The sequence below is a fragment of the Anomaloglossus baeobatrachus genome, chromosome 2, assembly GCF_048569485.1.
Source record: "Anomaloglossus baeobatrachus isolate aAnoBae1 chromosome 2, aAnoBae1.hap1, whole genome shotgun sequence".
In the NCBI taxonomy this organism is placed as follows: domain Eukaryota; kingdom Metazoa; phylum Chordata; class Amphibia; order Anura; family Aromobatidae; genus Anomaloglossus; species Anomaloglossus baeobatrachus.
In genome coordinates, this window is record NC_134354.1 from 669,638,115 (window position 1) to 669,660,398 (window position 22,284).

General features: G+C 46.5%; 1 protein-coding gene across 3 annotated transcripts in view; it reads right to left on the reverse strand.

The window, feature by feature from the left end:
• The window catches only part of SLC11A2 (solute carrier family 11 member 2), a 166,047-nt gene that overhangs the window by 30,109 nt on the left and 113,654 nt on the right, over window positions 1-22,284 (reverse strand). For all 3 annotated transcript variants that reach the window (XM_075337117.1, XM_075337116.1, XM_075337118.1), the window contains exons 12-15: window positions 17,707-17,826; window positions 16,214-16,363; window positions 8,817-8,890; window positions 1,026-1,179 (exon numbers count right to left, since the gene is read on the reverse strand). In XM_075337117.1, coding sequence (XP_075193232.1) covers window positions 1,026-1,179; window positions 8,817-8,890; window positions 16,214-16,363; window positions 17,707-17,826 — 498 coding nt within the window. The remainder of the gene's footprint in view (window positions 1-1,025; window positions 1,180-8,816; window positions 8,891-16,213; window positions 16,364-17,706; window positions 17,827-22,284) is intronic.

Sequence of the window (22,284 nt, forward strand, 5' to 3'; positions counted from 1 at the left end):
GATAAATCTTTGGCAGATCTGTGGTTGCAGTGAAATCATGGACATATTGTTCCATTTGTACACAGCCACAAACCTGGCACTGATTGTCCACAATTTCACTGCAACCACAGATCTGCCAAAGATTTACCTCTGTGTGTGACAGGGCCTTTAGCCCCACTCCATTAAAATGTGTAAACATGCGGTCAGAGGTAACACTTTCTCAGGTCGGTGTAGGTTTTACGATGTGTCCACTTTAAACCCTTCGCAATCATAAAACAAGTCTACGTAAAGGTGCAGTATGCGTGTATATTAAGTATATACGGACTTGTACCACCTGTGATATACAGCTGGCATCTGCCTGTAATAGCAGAGACCAGAGCAAGCACAGATCGCTGCTGTTTCAACCATTTAGATGGAACTGTCAAATCACCGACACCAGCATGTAAATGGCTGAACTGCTGCTGCATGCAACATATACCATTGTTGCCTGCTTTTGATGCAATTGCAGGATGCTGATCGATTAAAATGGCAGCTGAAGCTTACTGAAGGCTCGCGTCATTTTGATTGTCCTATGAACTCTGGCCTGTGGCTGTGCTTCATAGGAGAACGTCAATCTCACAATATACTGCAATACTGTAGTATTGCAGTATATAAAACTAGGAATCAAAAACAATAACATCTTCAAGTGCCCTATTGGGAATAAGAAGTAATCGGGGAAGGGGGGGGGACCCACTGAACTCACCTGTTATGAAGGGGATAAAAAAAAACTCCACTTCAAATCATACCTTTACTGGAAAACTTGTATACTTTGAGTTTAGGAAACCTCAAATACTACACCATTATTCTCACCCATCTGATCTTTAGATGTTATGCATAAAGTGTCAGTGCTACATAAAGTAATGCTGATTGACGTAATCACTTTTCTCCAACCCTAGGCCGTCTGTTAAACACCATAGGGTCTCTCATCACTGCATTTTGATAAATCAAAGAATTACGTAAAGTTGAGAAGAAAGGGTCATATAATGTAGTAGCAATAACACACTTACCAAATATCCGACAAAACACAGATAGGCAACGGATAAGATGGCGGCTCCCACATAAAATGCCACATGACCCAGAGAAGACACGTACACCACCACAAAGTACATGTTTATGCTGCATACGATTAGTATAAGGACACCACCAGCGATCTTCCAACCCCTGTAGACAGAAACATTAAAACGATAAGTATGGGGCAAGATCAGAGAAACATTTAAAAAAAATATAGCAAATAAAATATCTAAAGCAAGTAGTCTTCCACCTCACAGAGCAGAATTTTAAAGTCAATTACTTGATAGACACCATAGTATATAAAGTGCGCAATTTCATCTCACTAGCCACTGTAATAAGATAAAGTCCACGGTCTAGATTTTTCACTAGCCAAGTCATGCTGCAGTAGCACACAAGTGGGAGCGCACCAAAAAAAAATTAAAATCGTAGTCCTATGTAGAAGCAGTTTGTGCTCATTGAGAGCACCGCGAAGCCATTCCTTTATACTACACTGGCCCAGGACTATGGCTGTACGTGAGCACACATACAGAAATGGCACAAATTACAGAAGGCAGACGCAATGCATGGTCAATCTTGAACATGACTGTTGCCGATTTAACATGTACACTACTTACAACAAAGTTAGGAATATTTGACTTTCAGGTAAAATTTATGTAAAATGTTCACGCTACAGTGATATTTTACCATGACAGTAGGGCATGTAAATAGAAGAATGCAATGACGATTTCCTCATCTCAAACAACTATTGAAACAAAAGCCAACAGAGGAGGTTATACCCCCATAAAAATGTCAAAGTCTGAATAGCTTGTCATGTGGCCTTGAGCATCGATTACAGCCTGACAACGACATCTCCTGCTGTTCACAAGTGGAGTTATTGTCTGCTGAGGCATGGAATCCCACTCTTCTTGAAGGGAAGACCTCCGGTCATTGAGGTTCTGGGGTACATAGTTTTGAGCCTCTACACAGTGACTCAGCTGATCCCATAGGTTTTCTATGGCATTCAGGTCTGGAGAAAGTGCGGCCACTCCATGTGAGGCACCCCTGACTCTAGCAGCCGTTTCCTAATGATGTGCTCTCGATGAGCTGGAGCACTGTCTAGGAAAATTAAATTAGGCCTGTGTTTATGCAGAGGAACAATTATTGGATTAATTATGTTATTTGATTAGTAGTGGCTTGTCACTGTACCATTCACAAACTGTACGGCAGTTCTGTATTGACATTGACCAGACACCTGCCACACTGTACCACCAAAGGCTCGTCTGGGGACACCAGTGGCTGATTGATAGCGCTCTCCTTGACGTCACCAACACTGTTGGCGGCCATCATTTCTGCTCAGCATGAATCGACTTTCAGTGAACAGCACGGAGGCCCACTGGTTCTTCATCCAGCGTAAATGCTACCTGTGGCTGGTGATGTCGACAGGTAACTTTCAGGTCATCTAACACGCAGTCCATGCTGATGTAACCTGTTTTGAATGGTCTGGCGTGACACTTGAGTGTCTCTCACCTAACTTTAATGTGCCTGGAGTTGTATGACATTCATCATCTTGTTCTGAAGGGCATTGTTCTCACAACAAAGCGGTCATCAGTATGAGAAGGGGGCAAACGACGTCCACTTCTATGCATTTATGTGACTCTTCCAGTCTCTTTGCATCTATGTTGCAACCTGCTGATGACACTCTAAGCTCAGTGGCCACTTCTGTCTCAGAATATCCTGCTGGATGTCCCGCACTGGTGAGGTACTGCTGATCAAGTGTTGTCATCTTGGTCTCATCATGTCAAAAATGAACAGCATAATGAGGAGGACTGATCAATACAAATTCTAATGGAACCCTGGAATTTACTGGGCAATTCATGATTTAAAACACCCGTTGTGAAATTTACCATTAAGCGCCTTGTTAGAGAACAGAAAGTAGTGAAAAAAGTACTGAAATATTGATCAGATGGACATGTGCAGTCAAAAATTTAGACAAAGTCACATTATGTTCACCTGAAAAGCAGGGCTGTGGAGTCGTGGAGTTGGAGTCGGAGTTAGTTTTGGTTGGTGTCGGAGTCGGTAGAAATGTACCGACTCAGACTCCAGCTTTAAAAAAAATGTATTAATATTTCATAATTGAACTTACATATGAATTTTATAAATGTTACTCAAATATATATGTTCTATCAAACTATGAACAACAGTGATAAGCAGTTCTCCTGGAGATAGAGACATTTCTTAGGGGCACTTCACACACAGCGAGATCGTTACTGAAATCGCTGCTGAGTCACGTTTTTTGTGACCTCATTAGCGATCTCGCTGTGTGTGACACTGAGCAGCGATCTGGCCCCTGCTGTGAGATCGCTGCTCGTTACACACAGCCCTGGTTCGTTTTTTATTGTTGCTCTCCCGCTGATAAGCACACATCGCTGTGTGTGACAGCGAGAGAGCAACAATCCTGAATGTGCAGGGAGCAGGAGCCGGCGTCTGACAGTCTGCGGTAAGCTGTAACCAAGGTAAACATCGGGTAACCAAGGTGGTTACCTGATATTTACCTTCGTTACCAGCCTCCGCAGCTCTCACGCTGCCAGTGCCGGCTCCTGCTCCCTGCACACCCTAAGTTAAGCGGTGTGAGCTGGTAACTAAGGTAAACATCGGGTAACCATACCCGATGTTTACCTTAGTTACCAGTGTCCGCAGCTTCCAGACGCCGGCTCCGTGCAAGCGCAGCGTTGCTTGCACGTCGCTGCTGGCTGGGGGCTGGTCACTGGTCGCTGGTGAGATCTGCCTGTTTGACAGCTCACCAGCGACCATGTAGCGATGCAGCAGCGATCCTGACCAGGTCAGATCGCTGGTCGGATCGCTGATGCATCGCTAAAGTGTGAAGGTACCCTTACTTCTTGTGTGTCACTGTTCTCCACTGCCCTTATCTAATCTTATACTTGGTTAACCTCATGCTGCCCCAAACCCCCCTACTTACAATGTATGAAACTGAAAGTGAAAATGTGTTGCAAATTCTTAGTAGTAAAGCTCCTCCTCTAGACTAGATCATACTAGGTGTGCGTCTTCCAAGCATCTCACAGCTGCCTGCTACTCAGAAGAGTAAGACTGTAAGAAGTATTATCCTTTCAACAAACTTTGCATCAGTTAACTGTGAGTACATGAGGAATAATAACAGTATTACTGACCACTATATCAGTTGTACAACCTGGCAATAATTTTGTACAATTGTTTTTAGGAAAAACAATTGTCATTTGGATTGTGAATGTAGAATTAAAAACCTGAGAATGTCAAAGAAGCATCACATTAAATCAGCTGTATTTGAAAATTTCACCATCACTCAAGATAGAAAACATTATATCTGTCAGTGTATGACAAATGATCCAGACGAAAACAAATGCTGTGAAGCCAAGATGAGTGCATATTCAGGCAAAGATAAAAATGCTCCTACCAGAGCTTCTAATCTAGAGACATTTACAGCGCTTTCATCCAGAAGTACTGAAAGCAGTGGATGAGAAAGACTGCATCCAAACCAATGAACCAGTGCCCAGCTCTTCCAGCCAAACAAAGGAGCAGAGAACTTTGCAGCCATCAGTTGCAAGATATTTTGTCAGTGACAAAGTTACTGTGACAATGACAGTAGATACATTTAAAAAACAGATCATAGAGCTTGTTGTAAAGGATAGTGTGCCTATTTCATTATTTTCACGACCAGCTTTTGTGTCTGAATGGGGAAATGGCCCGCAAGCTTGGGGTTTCTCTGGAGAGAGAGAGTATTAGAAAATTAGTAATCGAAGAAGCTTTTAAACAAAAGGAAGAACTTAAAAAAAAAAACTCTCAAGGGACGCTTTCTGTTTCTTAAAATGGATGCCTGCACACGTCACAGAGTGAACTTTTTTGCCATCAATGTCCGATTTGTTTGTGACAAAAATGAAATAGTTACCAAGACATTAGCAGTAAAAGACACCAAAGCTCATCACACCAGTGAGTTTCTCCAGGTCTTGGTGGAAAAGGTTCTGCAAGACCATGAACTTAAAAAAGAGCAAGTTCTTTCTGTCGTAACTGACAATGCTTCAAATATGATAAGTACTATTAAGCTAATGAATGAGAGTAATGATGGTGACCAGTAGCTAGAAGAACATTCTGGGTCCACAGACACAGAAATGTTTGAAATAGAGGAACACAGTATTGCAACTGAGGAACAAACTGAAGTTGCTTCAGATGAACAGCAACATGATAGTTTAGATGATCTTGTTGAAACTGTGTCAATATGTTCTTTCATTCATCACATGCGCCGTGTTGTGCATACGCTACAGCTGGCTATAAGAGACAGTCTGCAAGAAGGACATGCTGCTGCACTGATTGGCAAGGTGAGAAAATTGGCTACTGTTGCCAGAACCCCTAAAGTTGACTCAATTTTGAAGAGACGTGCTGGAAAAGGGGCAATTATTGATCAAGCCACACGATGGGGCAGTACTTACTTAATGATTCAGCGCTTGGTTGAACTGAAAACCTTTCTTGTAGACATGGCTAACCCTCAACTGACGCTAAATGAAAGTCAGTGGAATCAGGTGACTGAGCTGGAAAAATTGCTAGAGCACCCATTTACAGTGACTAAAAAATTACAAGCAGAGGACTTAACTCCAGGTATTTTCTTAAAGGAGTGGAAGAACCTGATGTTTCGCCTGTCCCAAAGAGGAGGGTTAATTGCAAGTGGCATTGCTACATCAATGAAACGGAGACAGGAGCTACTATTACAAAATAACATTCTTTTGGCAGCTGTTTATGTAGACCCAATGCATCGGATTCTTCTAGATGATCAACAGCTAAGTAAAGGAAAAGAAGCTCTGTTTGAAATAGCAGTAAGGATGAAAAGGTTGCAGAACAGTCAGGAGGAACAAGAAGAATTTGGTCGTCCTGCCACATCTTCACCCTCATCATTAACTGATGAAGAATTTAATTTCGAAAAATATTTGGATCACAAGGACCACGCAAAGCGTTCCCACATAGAAGAGTCATCCCCATCAAAGAACACAGCCAGTACATTTCAGCAGAATTTTTCATGTGCACTAAAAGAAATTGACCGTTCATCAAAAATAACAGTGCAACAAGCGATTCCTCTGTATCCTGACATTGTCAGATGTTGCCCATGTGGTTACTGCTATGCCACCAACACAAGTTAGTGTAGAGAGGTTGTTCTCTGCTCTCAAAATAATTAGATCAGATTTGAGGGCATCCATGAAGGAGGATCTGACAGAGGCAATACTTTTTCTGAGGACAAATTTATAGATTTCTTCTTATTATTATTAACTGCATAAAAGTGTTTATTGCACATTTACTTACAGTTTAGAAAAGTTTATAAAAGTTATTTGCTATATTCTAATTGTATTCTAATAAATGTAGTTTTTGCTCTAAGTGGTCTGATTACTTATATGATGGTGAGAAACTGAATAAGCACGATGTTAATATTTTACAACAGTAAATTTGTTGTTATGAATTGGCCATTTATGAAGGAGTCGGAGCCGGAGTCTGAGTCGGAACCTGATAAAATCCAGGAGTCGGAGTTGGAGTCGCAACTGTGGCTTACCGACTCCACAGCCCTGCTGAAAAGGTTAGAGGGCATTTTATGATCACCCTGAAATTTCCCCCAAAAGCCAAAATATCCCTTTTGTGAGTATTTTATCATTTGTATTGCAACGTATAATAACTTAGTCAACATCCACAGCATAAATTCACATGCCCTGGATTTCAAACCAGAAGCGCTGGTAAATGTAATTAGCCATTTTTCACCACCACAGAACATATACGTTTAATGGGTTCTCTTTTGTGTCCTCTCCGGCCCAGGAGCTGTGGTATAATTAGACCGTGTCCCTCCTGCACAGTCAGACATTGCAATTACACAGTACATAGCAGGGGCACATATATAAGATTAAAAAAAAAAATAATGTTCCTGCGCTGGGAATAAAACATGTTCAATTGTGTAACTTATTATCATTCCAAGATCTATTGATTAAAATGAACATTAACCCCTTCAGCCCCCGAGCATTTCCGTTTTTTGCTCCTTTTCTTCAGAGAGCCGTAACTTTTTTATTTTTCTGTCAATCTTGCCATATGAGGGCTTGTTTTTTGCGGGACGAGTTGTACTTTTAAATGTAACCATAAGTTTTACCATATAGTGTACTGGAAAAGAGCAAAAAAATTCCAAGTGTGGAAAAACTGCAAAAAAAGTGTGATGGCACAATAGTTTTTGGGATGTTTTATTCACTATGTTCACTATATGGTAAAACTGATGTATCTATGTGATGCCTCAGGTCGGTGCGAGTTTGTAGACACCAAACATGTATAGGTTTACTTGTATCTAAGGGGTTAAAAAAAATTCACAAGTTTGTCCAATAAAAGGGGCGCACGTTTTGCGAAATTTTCCGAAACACGTAGCGCTCTCATTTTTTGGGATCTATGGCTCAGTGACTGCTTATTTTTTGCATCTCAAGCTAACATTTTTAATGGTACCATTTTTGTGCAGATGCTACGTTTTGATCGCCGGTTATTGCATTTTGTGTAAAACATGCGGCAACCAAAAAACGTAATTTTGGCGTTTGGTAAACGGCGTAGTGGCAAAAAATTCCAATCAGATTAATTGATTTTATGTTTTGATCGGGCATTTCTGAACGCTGCGATACCAAATATGTGTATATTTATTTTTTAACCCTTTAATTTTCAATGGGGTGATTTGATTTGAACTTTTAGGTTTTTTTGTTTTTTTTTTATTTTACTAGTCCCCCTAGGGGGCTATAGCGATCAGCAATCCGATCGCTCTGATCTATCTGCTGATCACAGCTACACAGCTGTAAACAGCAGATACGGTCACTTCCCGTTTCATTCGGCTGTTGAAAACAGCTGATGTGTGCAGACCGCCGCCTGCCCGCGTCAGGGGGCGGGGCTTAACGTGACACGCTCCATGACGGAAAGATCCATCCAAGGTCGTGAAGGGGTTAAAATTAATAAAATTAACTTTGTTGGTGGGAAAACCTCTTTATGCCTTTAAAAGGCCCTACCCATCCAAGCGTTTCAATGGCAGGAAAAAAACAAAAACAAAAAAATGGACATTACATGCCTTTTCGATAATGTGCTATACAAGGTAATATTGTGGTACCGTGTTAGTATTTCAATTGATTTTTCTGGCTATGTCCCAAGAATGACAAAAGTATTTTAGGAGTGATACTTTTATAGGCTAACCAGAAAAATTATATTAGCAAGCTTTCAGAGCACACAGGCTCCTTCAGGCCTTTTTGATGCAATTTTCGTGCAATCAATTGCCTGGGTAGACTACTGCAGCAAAATATGTTGAAAGAATTGACACACAAGGAAAGAAAATGCACCATGTAAATATGATTTTAGAAGTCTCATTTATTTTGCTACTACTGTAAAACAGGTTCCTCTAATTGAAAAAAAAAAAAAACCCTTCAAAAAAAAAAAAAAAAAAAAAAAGTGAGAACAAGCGACACTGGATCTTCACACTAGGTCTTCTGTGACAGAACAATATACCTGACTGCAGTAGAACAGCGAGGCTATGATTCATGCTGTCCGCAGATTGCGCAGCATGAATAAGCTGCCAGCTTCCCTTTAAAATGGTGTGGGGGGGGGGGGGAACTAAATTTGCTCAAACTTTGGATTTTAAAATTGGTCACACAGTGCACGCAGAAATAAAGCCCTTGCGAATTTCAACTTTATGGTCATCTTTACATTATCTACATAGATGTTTTGCTCCAAATTAGAATACACAATGAACTATAGATTATTTTCATACTTACAATCCATTTGCAAAGTCACTCATCACAGGACGAAGACTGGTGAAGGTCAGAACTGGGATTAAGGCAAATGGAAGCTTAAATAAAAAAAGGAGGAAAGAAAAAAGAAAATTGGTCAAATAGAAGAAGAAATGCTCAGACACAATGACATGGTTGCCTTCAGACGGCAGTAACATTTTTCCAATACAGATTTTGTATGTCTTTATTTTAAAAGATTTGACAATTCAATTTCTCCCAGAAACAATAAAATAAAAAAAAAAAGAAATATATCTATCTATCTATATATATATATCATAAAAAAGTTTCTTAAACATGTTGTTATGGACACCAGTGCATATTACACAGTTCCATAGTGTGTATAAGACTTGGTCTTCTGAGAAACCTTGCTCCCATGTGTACCCACAAGGACAGGGCCCTCAAGCTTTTTCAATCCCCTCCCCCAAAAAAAAACCAAAAACAAAAACAAAAAAAAAAAAAAACACACAACACACTAATTTATATTGAAAAGATCACATAATATTGAGGGTCTAAGCCAAGGAGTGCCAAGCCAAGACTTATTAGCCATGCAGTGCTCCTCTGTGAATTTAAATATGCCAATAGCCTCTTCAAAAGAGCATTGCCTGGCCTAGAAGTCTCCTTACTCTGGCTTAGCACTTTCTACAAGGATAAACATTCCCCCCCATAGACCTACAGTCAGAGGTCTCTCACCTAACAAAATCAGATCTCTCGCTTTGCACTGAGGAGGGGCAACACCATGAAACAAGTCGACAAGAAGGGAATTTTGTTTACTTACCGTAAATTCCTTTTCTTCTAGCTCCTATTGGGAGACCCAGACAATTGGGGTGTATAGCTTCTGCCTCCGGAGGCCACACAAAGTATTACACTTAAAAGTGTAAACCCCTCCCCTCTGCCTATACACCCCCCCGTGCATCACGGGCTCCTCAGTTTTGGTGCAAAAGCAGGAAGGAGGAAACTTATAAATTGGTCTAAGGTAAATTCAATCCGAAGGATGTTCGGAGAACTGAAAACCATGAACCAAAAGAACAATTCAACATGAACAACATGTGTACACAAAAGAACAAACAGCCCGAAGGGAACAGGGGCGGGTGCTGGGTCTCCCAATAGGAGCTAGAAGAAAAGGAATTTACGGTAACAAAATTCCCTTCTTCTTTGTCGCTCCATTGGGAGACCCAGACAATTGGGACGTCCCAAAACAGTCCCTGGGTGGGTAAAAGAATACCCCGATAAAAAGAGCCGACAACGGCCCCCTCTTACAGGTGGGCAACCGCCGCCTGAAGGACTCGCCTACCTAGACTGGCATCTGCCGAAGCATAGGTATGCACCTGATAGTGTTTCGTGAAAGTGTGCAGACTAGACCAGGTAGCCGCCTGACACACCTGCTGAGCCGTAGCCCGGTGCCTCAATGCCCAAGACGCCCCTACGGCTCTGGTAGAATGGGCTTTCAGCCCTGAAGGAATCGGAAGCCCAGAAGAACGGTAGGCTTCAAAAATCGGTTCCTTGATCCACCGAGCCAAGGTTGACTTGGAAGCCTGCGACCCCTTACGCTGGCCAGCGACAAGGACAAAAAGCGCATCAGAACGGCGCAGTGGCGCCGTGCGAGACACGTAGATCCGGAGTGCTCTCACTAGATCTAACAAATGCAAATCCTTTTCACATTGGTGAATTGGATGAGGGCAAAATGAAGGTAAGGAGATATCCTGATTGAGATGAAAAGGGGACACCACCTTAGGGAGAAAGTCCGGGACCGGACGCAGAACCACCTTATCCTGGTGAAAAACCAGGAAGGGGGCTTTGCATGACAGCGCTGCAAGCTCTGACAGTCTTCTGAGTGATGTAACTGCCACTAGAAATGCCACCTTCTGCGAAAGACGTGATAGAGAGACATCCCGCAGCGGCTCAAAAGGTGGTTTCTGAAGAGCCCGTAGAACCCTGTTGAGATCCCAGGGTTCCAGCGGCCGCTTGTAAGGTGGGACTATGTGGCAAACTCCCTGCAGGAACGTGCGGACCTGCGGAAGCCTGGCTAGACGCTTTTGAAAAAACACGGAAAGCGCCGATACTTGTCCCTTGAGAGAGCCGAGAGACAAACCCTTGTCCATTCCGGATTGAAGGAAGGAAAGAAAAGTGGGTAAGGCAAACGGCCAGGGGGTAAACCCCTTATCAGAGCACCAGGCTAAGAAGATCCTCCAAGCCCTGTGATAGATCTTGGCGGACGTTGGTTTCCTGGCCTGTCTCATAGTGGCAATGACCTCTTGAGATAACCCTGAGGACGCTAGGAGCCAGGACTCAATGGCCACACAGTCAGGTTGAGGGCCGCAGAATTCAGATGGAAAAAAGGCCCTTGAGACAGCAAGTCTGGTCGGTCTGGGAGCGCCCACGGTTGACCCACCGTGAGGTGCCACAGGTCCGGGTACCACGACCTCCTCGGCCAGTCTGAAGCGACGAGGATGGCGCGGCGGCAGTCGGACCTGATCTTGCGCAACACTCTGGGCAGCATTGCCAGAGGAGGAAATACATAAGGCAGTTGAAACTGCGACCAAACCTGAACTAAGGCGTCCGCCGCCAGAGCTCTGTGATCCTGAGACCGTGCCATGAATGCCGGGACTTTGTTGTTGTGCCGAGACGCCATGAGATCGACGTCCGGCGTTCCCCAGCGGCAACAGATCTCTTGAAACACGTCCGGGTGAAGAGACCATTCCCCTGCGTCCATGCCCTGGCGACTGAGAAAGTCTGCTTCCCAGTTTTCTACGCCCGGGATGTGAACCGCGGAGATGGTGGAGGCTGTGGCCTCCGCCCACAGCAGAATCCGCCAAACTTCTTGGAAGGCTTGACGACTGCGAGTGCCGCCCTGGTGGTTGATGTACGCGACCGCCGTGGCGTTGTCCGACTGTATGCGGATCTGCCTGCCCTCCAGCCACCGATGGAACGCCTTTAGGGCTAGATACACTGCCCTTATCTCCAGAACATTGATCTGAAGGGAGGACTCTGTCGGAGTCCAGGTTCCCTGAGCCTTGTGGTGGAGAAAAACCGCTCCCCACCCTGACAGACTCGCGTCCGTCGTGACCACAGCCCAGGATGAGGGCAGGAAAGATTTTCCCTTCGACAGAGAAGTGGGAAGAAGCCACCACTGAAGAGAGGTCTTGGCTGCCAGCGAAAGAGAGACGTTCCTGTCTAGGGACGTCGACCTCCTGTCCCATTTGCGAAGAATGTCCCATTGGAGTGGACGCAGATGAAACTGCGCAAAGGGAACTGCCTCCATTGCTGCCACCATCTTCCCCAGGAAGTGCATGAGGCGTCTCAAGGGGTGTGACTGGGCCCGAAGTAGAGATTGCACCCCTGTTTGCAGCGACCGCTGTTTGTCCAGCGGTAGCTTGACTATCGCTGAGAGAGTATGAAACTCCATCCCGAGGTAAGTCAGTGATTGGGTCGGAGTCAATTTTGACTTTGGGAAATTGATGATCCACCCGAACCTCTGGAGAGTCTCCAGAGCAACGGTCAGGCTGTGTTGACATGCCACCCGGGAGGGTGCCTTGACTAGGAGATCGTCTAAGTACGGGATCACCGAGTGGCCCTGAGAGTGTAGGACTGCCACAACGAATGCCATGACCTTGGTGAAGACCCGTGGGGCTGTCGCCAGGCCGAAAGGCAGTGCCACAAACTGAAGGTGTTCGTCCCCAATGGCGAAACGCAGGAAGCGTTGATGCTCTGGTGCGATCGGCACATGGAGATAGGCATCCCTGATGTCGATTGATGCTAGGAAGTCTCCTTGGGACATCGAAGCGATGACAGAGCGGAGGGATTCCATGCGAAACCGCCTGGTTCTCACATGTCTGTTGAGCAATTTGATGTCCAAAACGGGACGGAATGAACCGTCCTTTTATGGCACCACGAACAGGTTGGAGTAAAAACCGCGACCACGTTCCTGAAGGGGAACGGGGATCACAACTCCTTCTGTCTTCAGAGTGTCCACCGCCTGAAAAAGTGCAACGGTTCGCTCGGGGGGCGGAGATGTTCTGAAGAAACGAATCGGAGGACGAGAGCTGAACTCTATCCTGTAACCGTGAGACAGAAATGTCTCTCACCCATCGGTCTTGGACATGTGGCCACCAGGCGTCGCAAAAGCGGGAGAGCCTGCCACCGACCGAGGATGCGGTTTGGGGAGGCCGAAAGTCATGAGGCCGCCTTGGAGACGGTGCCTCCGGCGGTCTTTGGAGGACGTGACTTAGACCGCCATGCAGAAGAGTTCCTCTGGCTCTTCTGTGGCCTGTTGGACGAGGAGGATTGGGATCTGGCTGATGGCTGAAAGGACCGAAACCTCGCTTGAATTTTTCGTTGCTGAGGTCTCTTTGGTTTGGGCTGGGGTAAGGACGAGTCCTTTCCCTTGGATTGCTTAATAATTTCATCCAATTGCTCGCCAAACAATCGGTCGCAAGAAAAAGGCAAACCGGTCAAGAACTTCTTGGAAGCAGAGTCTGCCTTCCATTCGCGTAGCCACATGGTCCTGCGGACTGCCACCGAATTGGCGGATGCTACCGCTGTACGGCTAGCCGAGTCAAGGACAGCATTCATGGCGTAGGATGAAAATACCGACGCCTGAGAAGTCAAAGACGCTACTTGCGGAGCAGAGGTACGGGTGACCGCATTAATCTCCGACAGACAAGCTGAGATAGCCTGGAGTGCCCACACGGCTGCAAAGGCCGGAGCAAAAGACGCGCCTGTGGCTTCATAGATGGATTTCATTAGGAGCTCTATCTGCCTGTCCGTGGCATCCTTGAGCGATGAACCGTCAGCCACTGCTACTACTGATCTAGCCGCCAGTCTAGAGACTGGAGGATCCACCTTGGGACATTGAGCCCAACCCTTAACTACGTCAGAGGGGAAGGGGTAACGTGTATCATTAAGGCGTTTAGTAAAGCGCTTGTCCGGAAAAGCTCTGTGCTTCTGGACAGCATCTCTGAAGTTAGAGTGATCGAAGAAAGCACTCCGAGTACGTTTGGGAAACCTAAACTGGTGTTTCTCCTGCTGTGAAGCCGACTCCTCTACAAGTGGAGTTGGAGGAGAAAGATCTAGCACCTGGTTGATGGACGCTATAAAGGTCATTTACTATGTCGTCCCCTTCAGGTGTATCAAGATTGAGAGCAACGTCAGGGTCAGAGTCCTGGGCTGCGACCTCCACCTCATCCTCCAGAGAGTCCTCAAGCTGAGACCCCGAACAGCGTGATGAAGTCGGGGAAGATTCTAAGCGAGCCCGCTTAGCCGGTCTGGGACTGCGGTCCGTGCCGGAATCCTCCACGTAATAACTAGAGGCCACCCCAGGAGCACGCTTCGTCGCAGACCGAGAAGGGCCTGGGGGCGATCCCGCAGTGCCCGGGGCCTGTGTAAGGGCCGGTCTGGACTGCAAGGCCTCTAGTATCTTAGCAGACCATTTGTCCATAGACTGAGCCATGGATTGTGAAAGTGACTCAGAGTTTCTCAGCTAAAACTGCAAACTCTGTCCCTGCCACCTGGACAGGGGAAGCCGGCGGTTCTACCTGGGCCGAGGGTCCCACCAGTGCCCGAGGCTCCGGCTGAGCGAGTGCCACAGGGCCCGAGCATTGCTCACAGTGAGGGTAGGTGGAACCTGCAGGTAGCATAGCCGCACAAGAGGTACAGGTTGCAAAATAACCCTGTGTCTTAGCACCCTTGCTCCTTGTGAACGACATGCTGTTGTCTCCCAGGAGAGTGATCACTGAGGGTATATAGCCACAAGCTAACAATACAGCCGAACCGAGAAAATGTATACAAATATAATATATATATATATATATATATATATATATATATATATATATATATATATATATATATATATATATATATATATATATATATATATATATATATATATATATATATATATATATATATATATATATATATATATATATATATATATATATATATATATATATATATATATATATATATATATATATATATATATATATATATATATATATATATATACATATACACATATACACACACTGTTCGGCACCCTAGGGGGACCAGCAGCACCGGGTGACCGGTGTGGCTTACCGACCGCTCAAGCGGTGTGTGGCCACCAGATTCCCTGCCTCGGGTCTCCCAGAGCTGCAGCCAGAAGTTCTCCACCGGCAGAATGTGTTTAAAACATGGCTGCCGGCGTTCACAGGGGAGGAGGGAGCCGTGGGCGTAACTAAAAAAAGTGCGGGAATCTGGTGCCCCAGAGTGATTAGTTAGGGGGGAGGAGGACACCTAAAGTGTGCTCCAGCCCTCACTGTCGGCGTCAGGCCGACCGTCCCGCCCTTACCCCTGACTGGCAGGCCCGGGGGCGGGAGTTTAAGGCACTAGGCCGCAAAAGCCGGGGACTAAATTTAAAACCGCGGCCGGCAAGCAGGCGCGGTCTGCGCGGTAGTCCCGGTCGTCATACCAACACAGCAGCCGCTGCAGCGTCTGAGGCCAAAGTGCTCCATGCACCGTCCCCAAGGGGACACAGAGTACCTGTAGATGCAGGGTCCTGTCCCTGATGATACCAAGTCTCCTGTCCGTCAGAATCCCACAGGGGCTGCGGAGGGAGCCCGGTCCCAGTGCCTGGATGACCGGTTAGGATCCCACTTCTCCCGGAGCCCCTAAGGGATGGGAAAGGAAAACGGCATGTGGCTCCAGCCTTTGTACCCGCAATGGGTACCTCAACCTTAACAACACCGCCGACTCAGTGGGGTGAGAAGGGAGCATGCCGGGAGCCCTGTTAGGGGCCCTCTTTTCTTCCATCCGATACAATCAGCAGCTGCTGCTGACTAAAATGGGAGCATGAGTGAATGTGTGCCTCCTTCAACACAAAGCATAAAAACCGAGGAGCCCGTGATGCACGGGGGGGGTGTATAGGCAGAGGGAAGGGGTTACACTTTTTAAAGTGTAATACTTTGTGTGGCCTCCTGAGGCAGAAGCTATACACCCCAATTGTCTGGGTCTCCCAATGGAGCGACAAAGAAATGGAGTTTCTGCATTGGCTTCTTATCCTAAGTTACGTGGCAAGGCTTTTTACAGAGTAGCTATTGTCTTTTAGGATTGCTACATCCAATAGGTGTCGCCAGAGATAAAGTCCTCTTACTTCTCAAGAGGCCAATAGCCTATCTGGTATTGAATCATTTTTGGAAATTAAAAATTATTTCGCCAGGAAGATAAAAATTATTTCGCCAGGAAGATTATAGTCAATGTAGTAAACATCATAAGAACTAGTAATTTATTTCTGTGGATTCATTGAAGATTATCAAAAATCCCAGAAAGTATGGGCTAACGTATGCAAGTCTGAGTCCTCAGCATGATTCCATGTACACACGATACAGCACATGCCATCTCACCTGTAGACTCTGAAGTACATTGAGGAAATCATTCATCCCGGTTAGGTGTTCAACATCTTGGAAAATGGCAACAAGTAAAGTGGGAGTTATTGCAATAGATCGGGTAAGGATCACCCTGGCAAATCTGGACCACTTCAAGTTCAGGAAACCCTATAAAACAAGAAGCAGTAACAAAGATTAGTAATAAAACAATTCGAAAAAAAAAAATCATTAATCTAGCTACCTATATGGGACATCTTTACCACAGGCCAGTCTCCTTTTTCAATAGATGGGCAAGTACTAGAAATGCAAGTTAATGGATACGGTGTTGATTTAAGAGGACATCTCTCTATATGGGAATGTAGATTTGCAGGAGTCAAGTCCAAAAAGCAGGTCGGTAATCTGTGCCCACTGGACGGGAGGCCTACAAATCTCCTCATACATCCCAGCATGTCCGGCTCTACTTTTGATTAGCCGAGCAGGCGCAACATCCTTATTGCGCCATGACACACACAAGATGTCATTCCCAGCCGGCTAAATAAAAAAAAAAAAAAAAAAGACCCAGGAATACCGGGAAGTAAGGAGACTCAGCGGTCACAGATTTTGGACCGGACTGATGGAACGGAGTTCTGTCAATCCATTTTCCCATCTCCACACTAAATCTCATGTGTATTTTAGAATACAATCCATTCTTACCCATTCTTACTTTTCTTTTGACACGGTTTCTGTAAATAATTTATAGCAACTATTTCACTAACATTGTTAGGAGAAATAAAATTTTAAAGCCATACGTCATCACTGTCTGATCTGTGGTGGTCCGCTGGTGCAGGAAAATCATATAGCTGTGCACAAAAGGCAACATTCAACGGTCACACATTCAAGTAGAAAACAAGGGAAAAAAATGACACACTGACCCCATGTGAAGTTGATGGCCCCTTCTCCTGTCTCTTCAGTGACAAGAGATCATAAATTTGTGGGGTCTACGTTTTTTACCTGCGTTTTGGGTCCGTTTTTGCTGCAGAAATTTCTTGAGAAATTCTTGTAACCTTTCTGCAGACATTCCCCAGCAAAACCTATGGCAAAAAAAATTAGCTGTGCACACACTGCGTTTTTTTCTTAAGAAAATTCTTTCAGTAGATTTTCTTAAGAAAAAGAATGAGCATGTCACTTCTTTTCTGCAGCTAACTGCATTTTTTGCCATAGATAATTGGCACAATAACGCAGGGAGCAACCAGCTGTAAAAACGCACCAAAAACGCACCGAAAACGCACCAAAAACGCAGGTGCGTTTTTGGTGCGTTTTTTAACGCAGGTGCACTAATCCTTCACTCTTAAGAAATTTCTTAAGAAATTTCTTAAGAAAAATCATTTTTCTAGTGTGAACATAGCCTTAGAATTGCTACTTCCAATAGGTGGCACTAGAGTTCATCTCCTTCCTCCCTGAAGAGACAAGTTGAAAAAAAATATTTGTGATGTTGAATGAATGCAAAGTCACCAGGAAAACCATTTACTTACCTCCATGACAAACTGTCCAGAGTAAGTGCCAGTCATAGTTGAGCTTTGACCTGCGGCCAATATCCCCACTGCCCAAATATACAGAGCAGCCGGCCCAAAGTAGCAGCCTAAAACGACACCCTACAACAGAAGAAACCACAGGTAAATCATCAAAGCACTGCTGCCCTTCTCTCTCCAAACACATTGTTAATGTCATGTCTGGCTCTGCAGACCCTTTAATTTCACCCAGAAATTTAGTAAGGCTTTTAGAGCGGCTTTCTAGTTAAAATTATTGCAAAAGAAGGGAATTTTGTTTACTTACCGTAAATTCCTTTTCTTCTAGCTCCAATTGGGAGACCCAGACAATTGGGGTGTATAGCTTATGCCTCCGGAGGCCACACAAAGCATTACACTTAAAAGTGTAAACCCCTCCCCTCTGCCTATACACCCCCCCGTGCATCACGGGCTCCTCAGTTTTGGTGCAAAAGCAGGAAGGAGGAAACTTATAAATTGGTCTAAGGTAAATTCAATCCGAAGGATGTTCGGAGAACTTAAACCATGAACCAAAGAACAATTCAACATGAACAACATGTGTACACAAAAGAACAACAGCCCGAAGGGAACAGGGGCGGGTGCTGGGTCTCCCAATTGGAGCTAGAAGAAAAGGAATTTACGGTAAGTAAACAAAATTCCCTTCTTCTTTGTCGCTCCATTGGGAGACCCAGACAATTGGGACGTCCAAAAGCAGTCCCTGGGTGGGTAAAAGAATACCTCTGTAATAGAGCCGTAACACGGCCCCTTCCTACAGGTGGGCAACCGCCGCCTGAAGGACTCGCCTACCTAGGCTGGCATCTGCCGAAGCGTAGGTATGCACCTGATAGTGTTTCGTGAAAGTGTGCAGACTCGACCAGGTAGCCGCCTGACACACCTGCTGAGCCGTAGCCTGGTGCCGCAATGCCCAGGACGCACCCACTGCTCTGGTAGAATGGGCTTTCAGCCCTGAAGGAACCGGAAGCCCAGAAGAACGGTAGGCTTCAAGAATCGGTTCCTTGATCCACCGAGCCAAGGTTGACTTGGAAGCCTGCGACCCTTTACGCTGGCCAGCGACAAGGACAAAGAGCGCATCCGAGCGGCGCAGGGGCGCCATACGAGAAATGTAGAGTCTGAGTGCTCTCACAAGATCTAACAAGTGCAAATCCTTTTCACATTGGTGAACTGGATGAGGACAAAAAGAAAGTAAGGAGATATCCTGATTGAGATGAAAAGGGGATACCACCTTAGGGAGAAATTCCGGAACCGGACGCAGAACCACCTTGTCCTGGTGAAACACCAGTAAGGGGGCTTTGCATGACAGTGCAGCTAGCTCAGACACTCTGCGAAGTGATGTGACTGCCACGAGGAAGACCACCTTCTGCGAGAGGTGAGAAAGAGAAAAATCTCTCATTGGCTCGAAAGGTGGTTTCTGAAGAACCGTTAGCACCCTGTTCAGATCCCAGGGTTCTAGCGGGCGCTTGTAAGGGGGGGACTATGTGGCAAACCCCCTGCAGGAACGTGCGTACTTGCGGAAGCCTTGCTAGATGCTTTTGAAAAAATACAGAGAGCGCCGAGACTTGTCCCTTAAGAGAGCCGAGAGACAGCCCCCTTTTCCATTCCGGATTGAAGGAAGGACAGAAAAGTGGGCAAGGCAAATGGCCAGGGAATAAAACCCTGATCAGAGCACCAGGATAAGAAGATCCTCCACGTCCTGTGGTAGATCTTGGCTGACGTTGGTTTCCTGGCCTGTCTCATAGTGGCAATGACCTCTTGAGATAACCCTGAAGACGCTAGGATCCAGGACTCAATGGCCACACAGTCAGGTTGAGGGCCGCAGAATTCAGATGGAAAAATGGCCCTTGAGACAGCAAGTCTGGTCGGTCTGGTAGTGCCCACGGTTGACCCACCGTGAGATGCCACAGATCCGGGTACCACGACCTCCTCGGCCAGTCTGGGGCGACGAGGATGGCGCGGCGGCAGTCGGACCTGATCTTGCGTAACACTCTGGGCAGCAGTGCCAGAGGAGGAAAGACATAAGGCAGTCGAAACTGTGACCAATCCTGAACTAATGCGTCTGCCGCCAGAGCTCTGTTATCTTGAGACCGTGCCATGAATGCCGGGACCTTGTTGTTGTGCCGGGACGCCATTAGGTCGACGTCTGGCTTCCCCCAGCGGCAACAGATCTCTTGAAACACGTCCGGGTGAAGAGACCATTCCCCTGCGTCCATGCCCTGGCGACTGAGGAAGTCTGCTTCCCAGTTTTCCACGCCCGGGATGTGAACTGCGGAGATGGTGGAGGCTGTGGCTTCCACCCACAGCAGAATCCGCCGAACTTCCTGGAAGGCTTGCCGACTGCGTGTGCCGCCTTGGTGGTTGATGTATGCCACCGCCGTGGCGTTGTCCGACTGAATTCGGATCTGCCTGCCTTCCAGCCACGGCTGGAACGCCTTTAGGGCTAGATACACTGCCCTTATCTCCAGAACATTGATCTTAAGGGAGGACTCTGGCTGAGTCCAGGTACCCTGAGCCCTGTGGTGGAGGAAGACCGCTCCCCACCCTGACAGACTCGCGTCCGTCGTGACCACAGCCCAGGATGGGGGCAGGAAGGATTTCCCCTTCGACAAGGAAGTGGGAAGAAGCCACCACTGAAGGGAGGCCTTGGCTGCCCGAGAAGAAGGGAATTTTGTTTACTTACCGTAAATTCCTTTTCTTCTAGCTCCAATTGGGAGACCCAGACAATTGGGTGTATATGCTATGCCTCCGGAGGCCGCACAAAGTATTACACTTAAAAGTGTTAAGCCCCTCCCCTTCTGCCTATACACCCCCCGTGCTCCCACGGGCTCCTCAGTTTTGGTGCAAAAGCAAGAAGGAGGAAAAAGAATTATAAACTGGTTTAAAGTAACTTCAATCCGAAGGAATATCGGAGAACTGAAACCATTCAACATGAACAACATGTGTACACAAAAAAACAGGGGCGGGCGCTGGGTCTCCCAATTGGAGCTAGAAGAAAAGGAATTTACGGTAAACAAAATTCCCTTCTTTGTCGCTCCATTGGGAGACCCAGACAATTGGGACGTCCAAAAGCAGTCCCTGGGTGGGTAAAATAATACCTCGTAAGAGAGCCGTAAAACGGCCTCTTCCTACAGATGGGCAACCGCCGCCTGAAGGACTCGTCTACCTAGGCTGGCATCCGCCGAAGCATAGGTATGCACCTGATAGTGTTTCGTGAAAGTGTGCAGGCTCGACCAGGTAGCCGCCTGACACACCTGCTGAGCCGTAGCCTGGTGCCTCAAAGCCCAGGACGCGCCCACGGCTCTGGTAGAATGGGCCTTCGGCCCTGAGGGAACCGGAAGCCCAGCCGAACGGTAGGCTTCGAGAATTGGCTCCTTGATCCATCGAGCCAAGGTTGATTTGGAAGCCTGTGACCCTTTACGCTGGCCAGCGACAAGGACAAAGAGTGCATCCGAGCGGCGCAGGGGCGCCGTACGAGAAATGTAGAGTCTGAGTGCTCTCACCAGATCTAACAAGTGCAAATCCTTTTCACATTGGTGAACTGGATGAGGACAAAAAGAAGGTAAGGAGATATCCTGATTGAGATGAAAGGGGGATACCACCTTAGGGAGAAATTCCGGAACCGGACGCAGAACCACCTTGTCCTGGTGAAAAACCAGGAAAGGGGCTTTGCATGACAGCGCTGCTAGCTCAGACACTCTCCGAAGTGAAGTGACTGCTACTAGAAAAACCACTTTCTGCGAAAGGCGTGAGAGAGAAATATCTCTCATTGGCTCGAATGGTGGTTTCTGAAGAACCAGCAGCACCCTGTTCAGATCCCAGGGTTCTAACGGCCGCTTGTAAGGAGGAACGATGTGACAAACCCCCTGCAGGAACGTGCGTACCTGTGGAAGTCTGGCTAGGCGCTTCTGGAAAAACACAGAGAGCGCTGAGACTTGTCCCTTAAGGGAGCCGAGCGACAAACCCTTTTCCAGTCCAGATTGAAGGAAGGACAGAAAAGTGGGCAAGGCAAAAGGCCAGGGAGAAAAACCCTGAGCAGAGCACCACGACAGGAAAATTTTCCACGTCCTGTGGTAGATCTTGGCGGACGTTGGTTTCCTAGCCTGTCTCATAGTGGCAATGACGTCTTGAGATAACCCTGAAGACGCTAGGATCCAGGACTCAATGGCCACACAGTCAGGTTGAGGGCCGCAGAATTCAGATGGAAAAACGGCCCTTGAGATAGCAAGTCTGGTCGGTCTGGTAGTGCCCACGGTTGGCCGACCGTGAGATGCCACAGATCCGGGTACCACGACCGCCTCGGCCAGTCTGGAGCGACGAGGATGACGCGGCGGCAGTCGGCCCTGATCTTGCGTAACACTCTGGGCAACAGTGCCAGCGGAGGAAACACATAAGGGAGCTGAAACTGCGACCAATCCTGAACTAAGGCGTCTGCCGCCAGAGCTCTGGGATCTTGAGACCGTGCCATGAACGTCGGTACCTTGTTGTTGTGCCGGGACGCCATGAGGTCGACGTCCGGCACCCCCCAGCGGCAACAGATCTCCTGAAACACGT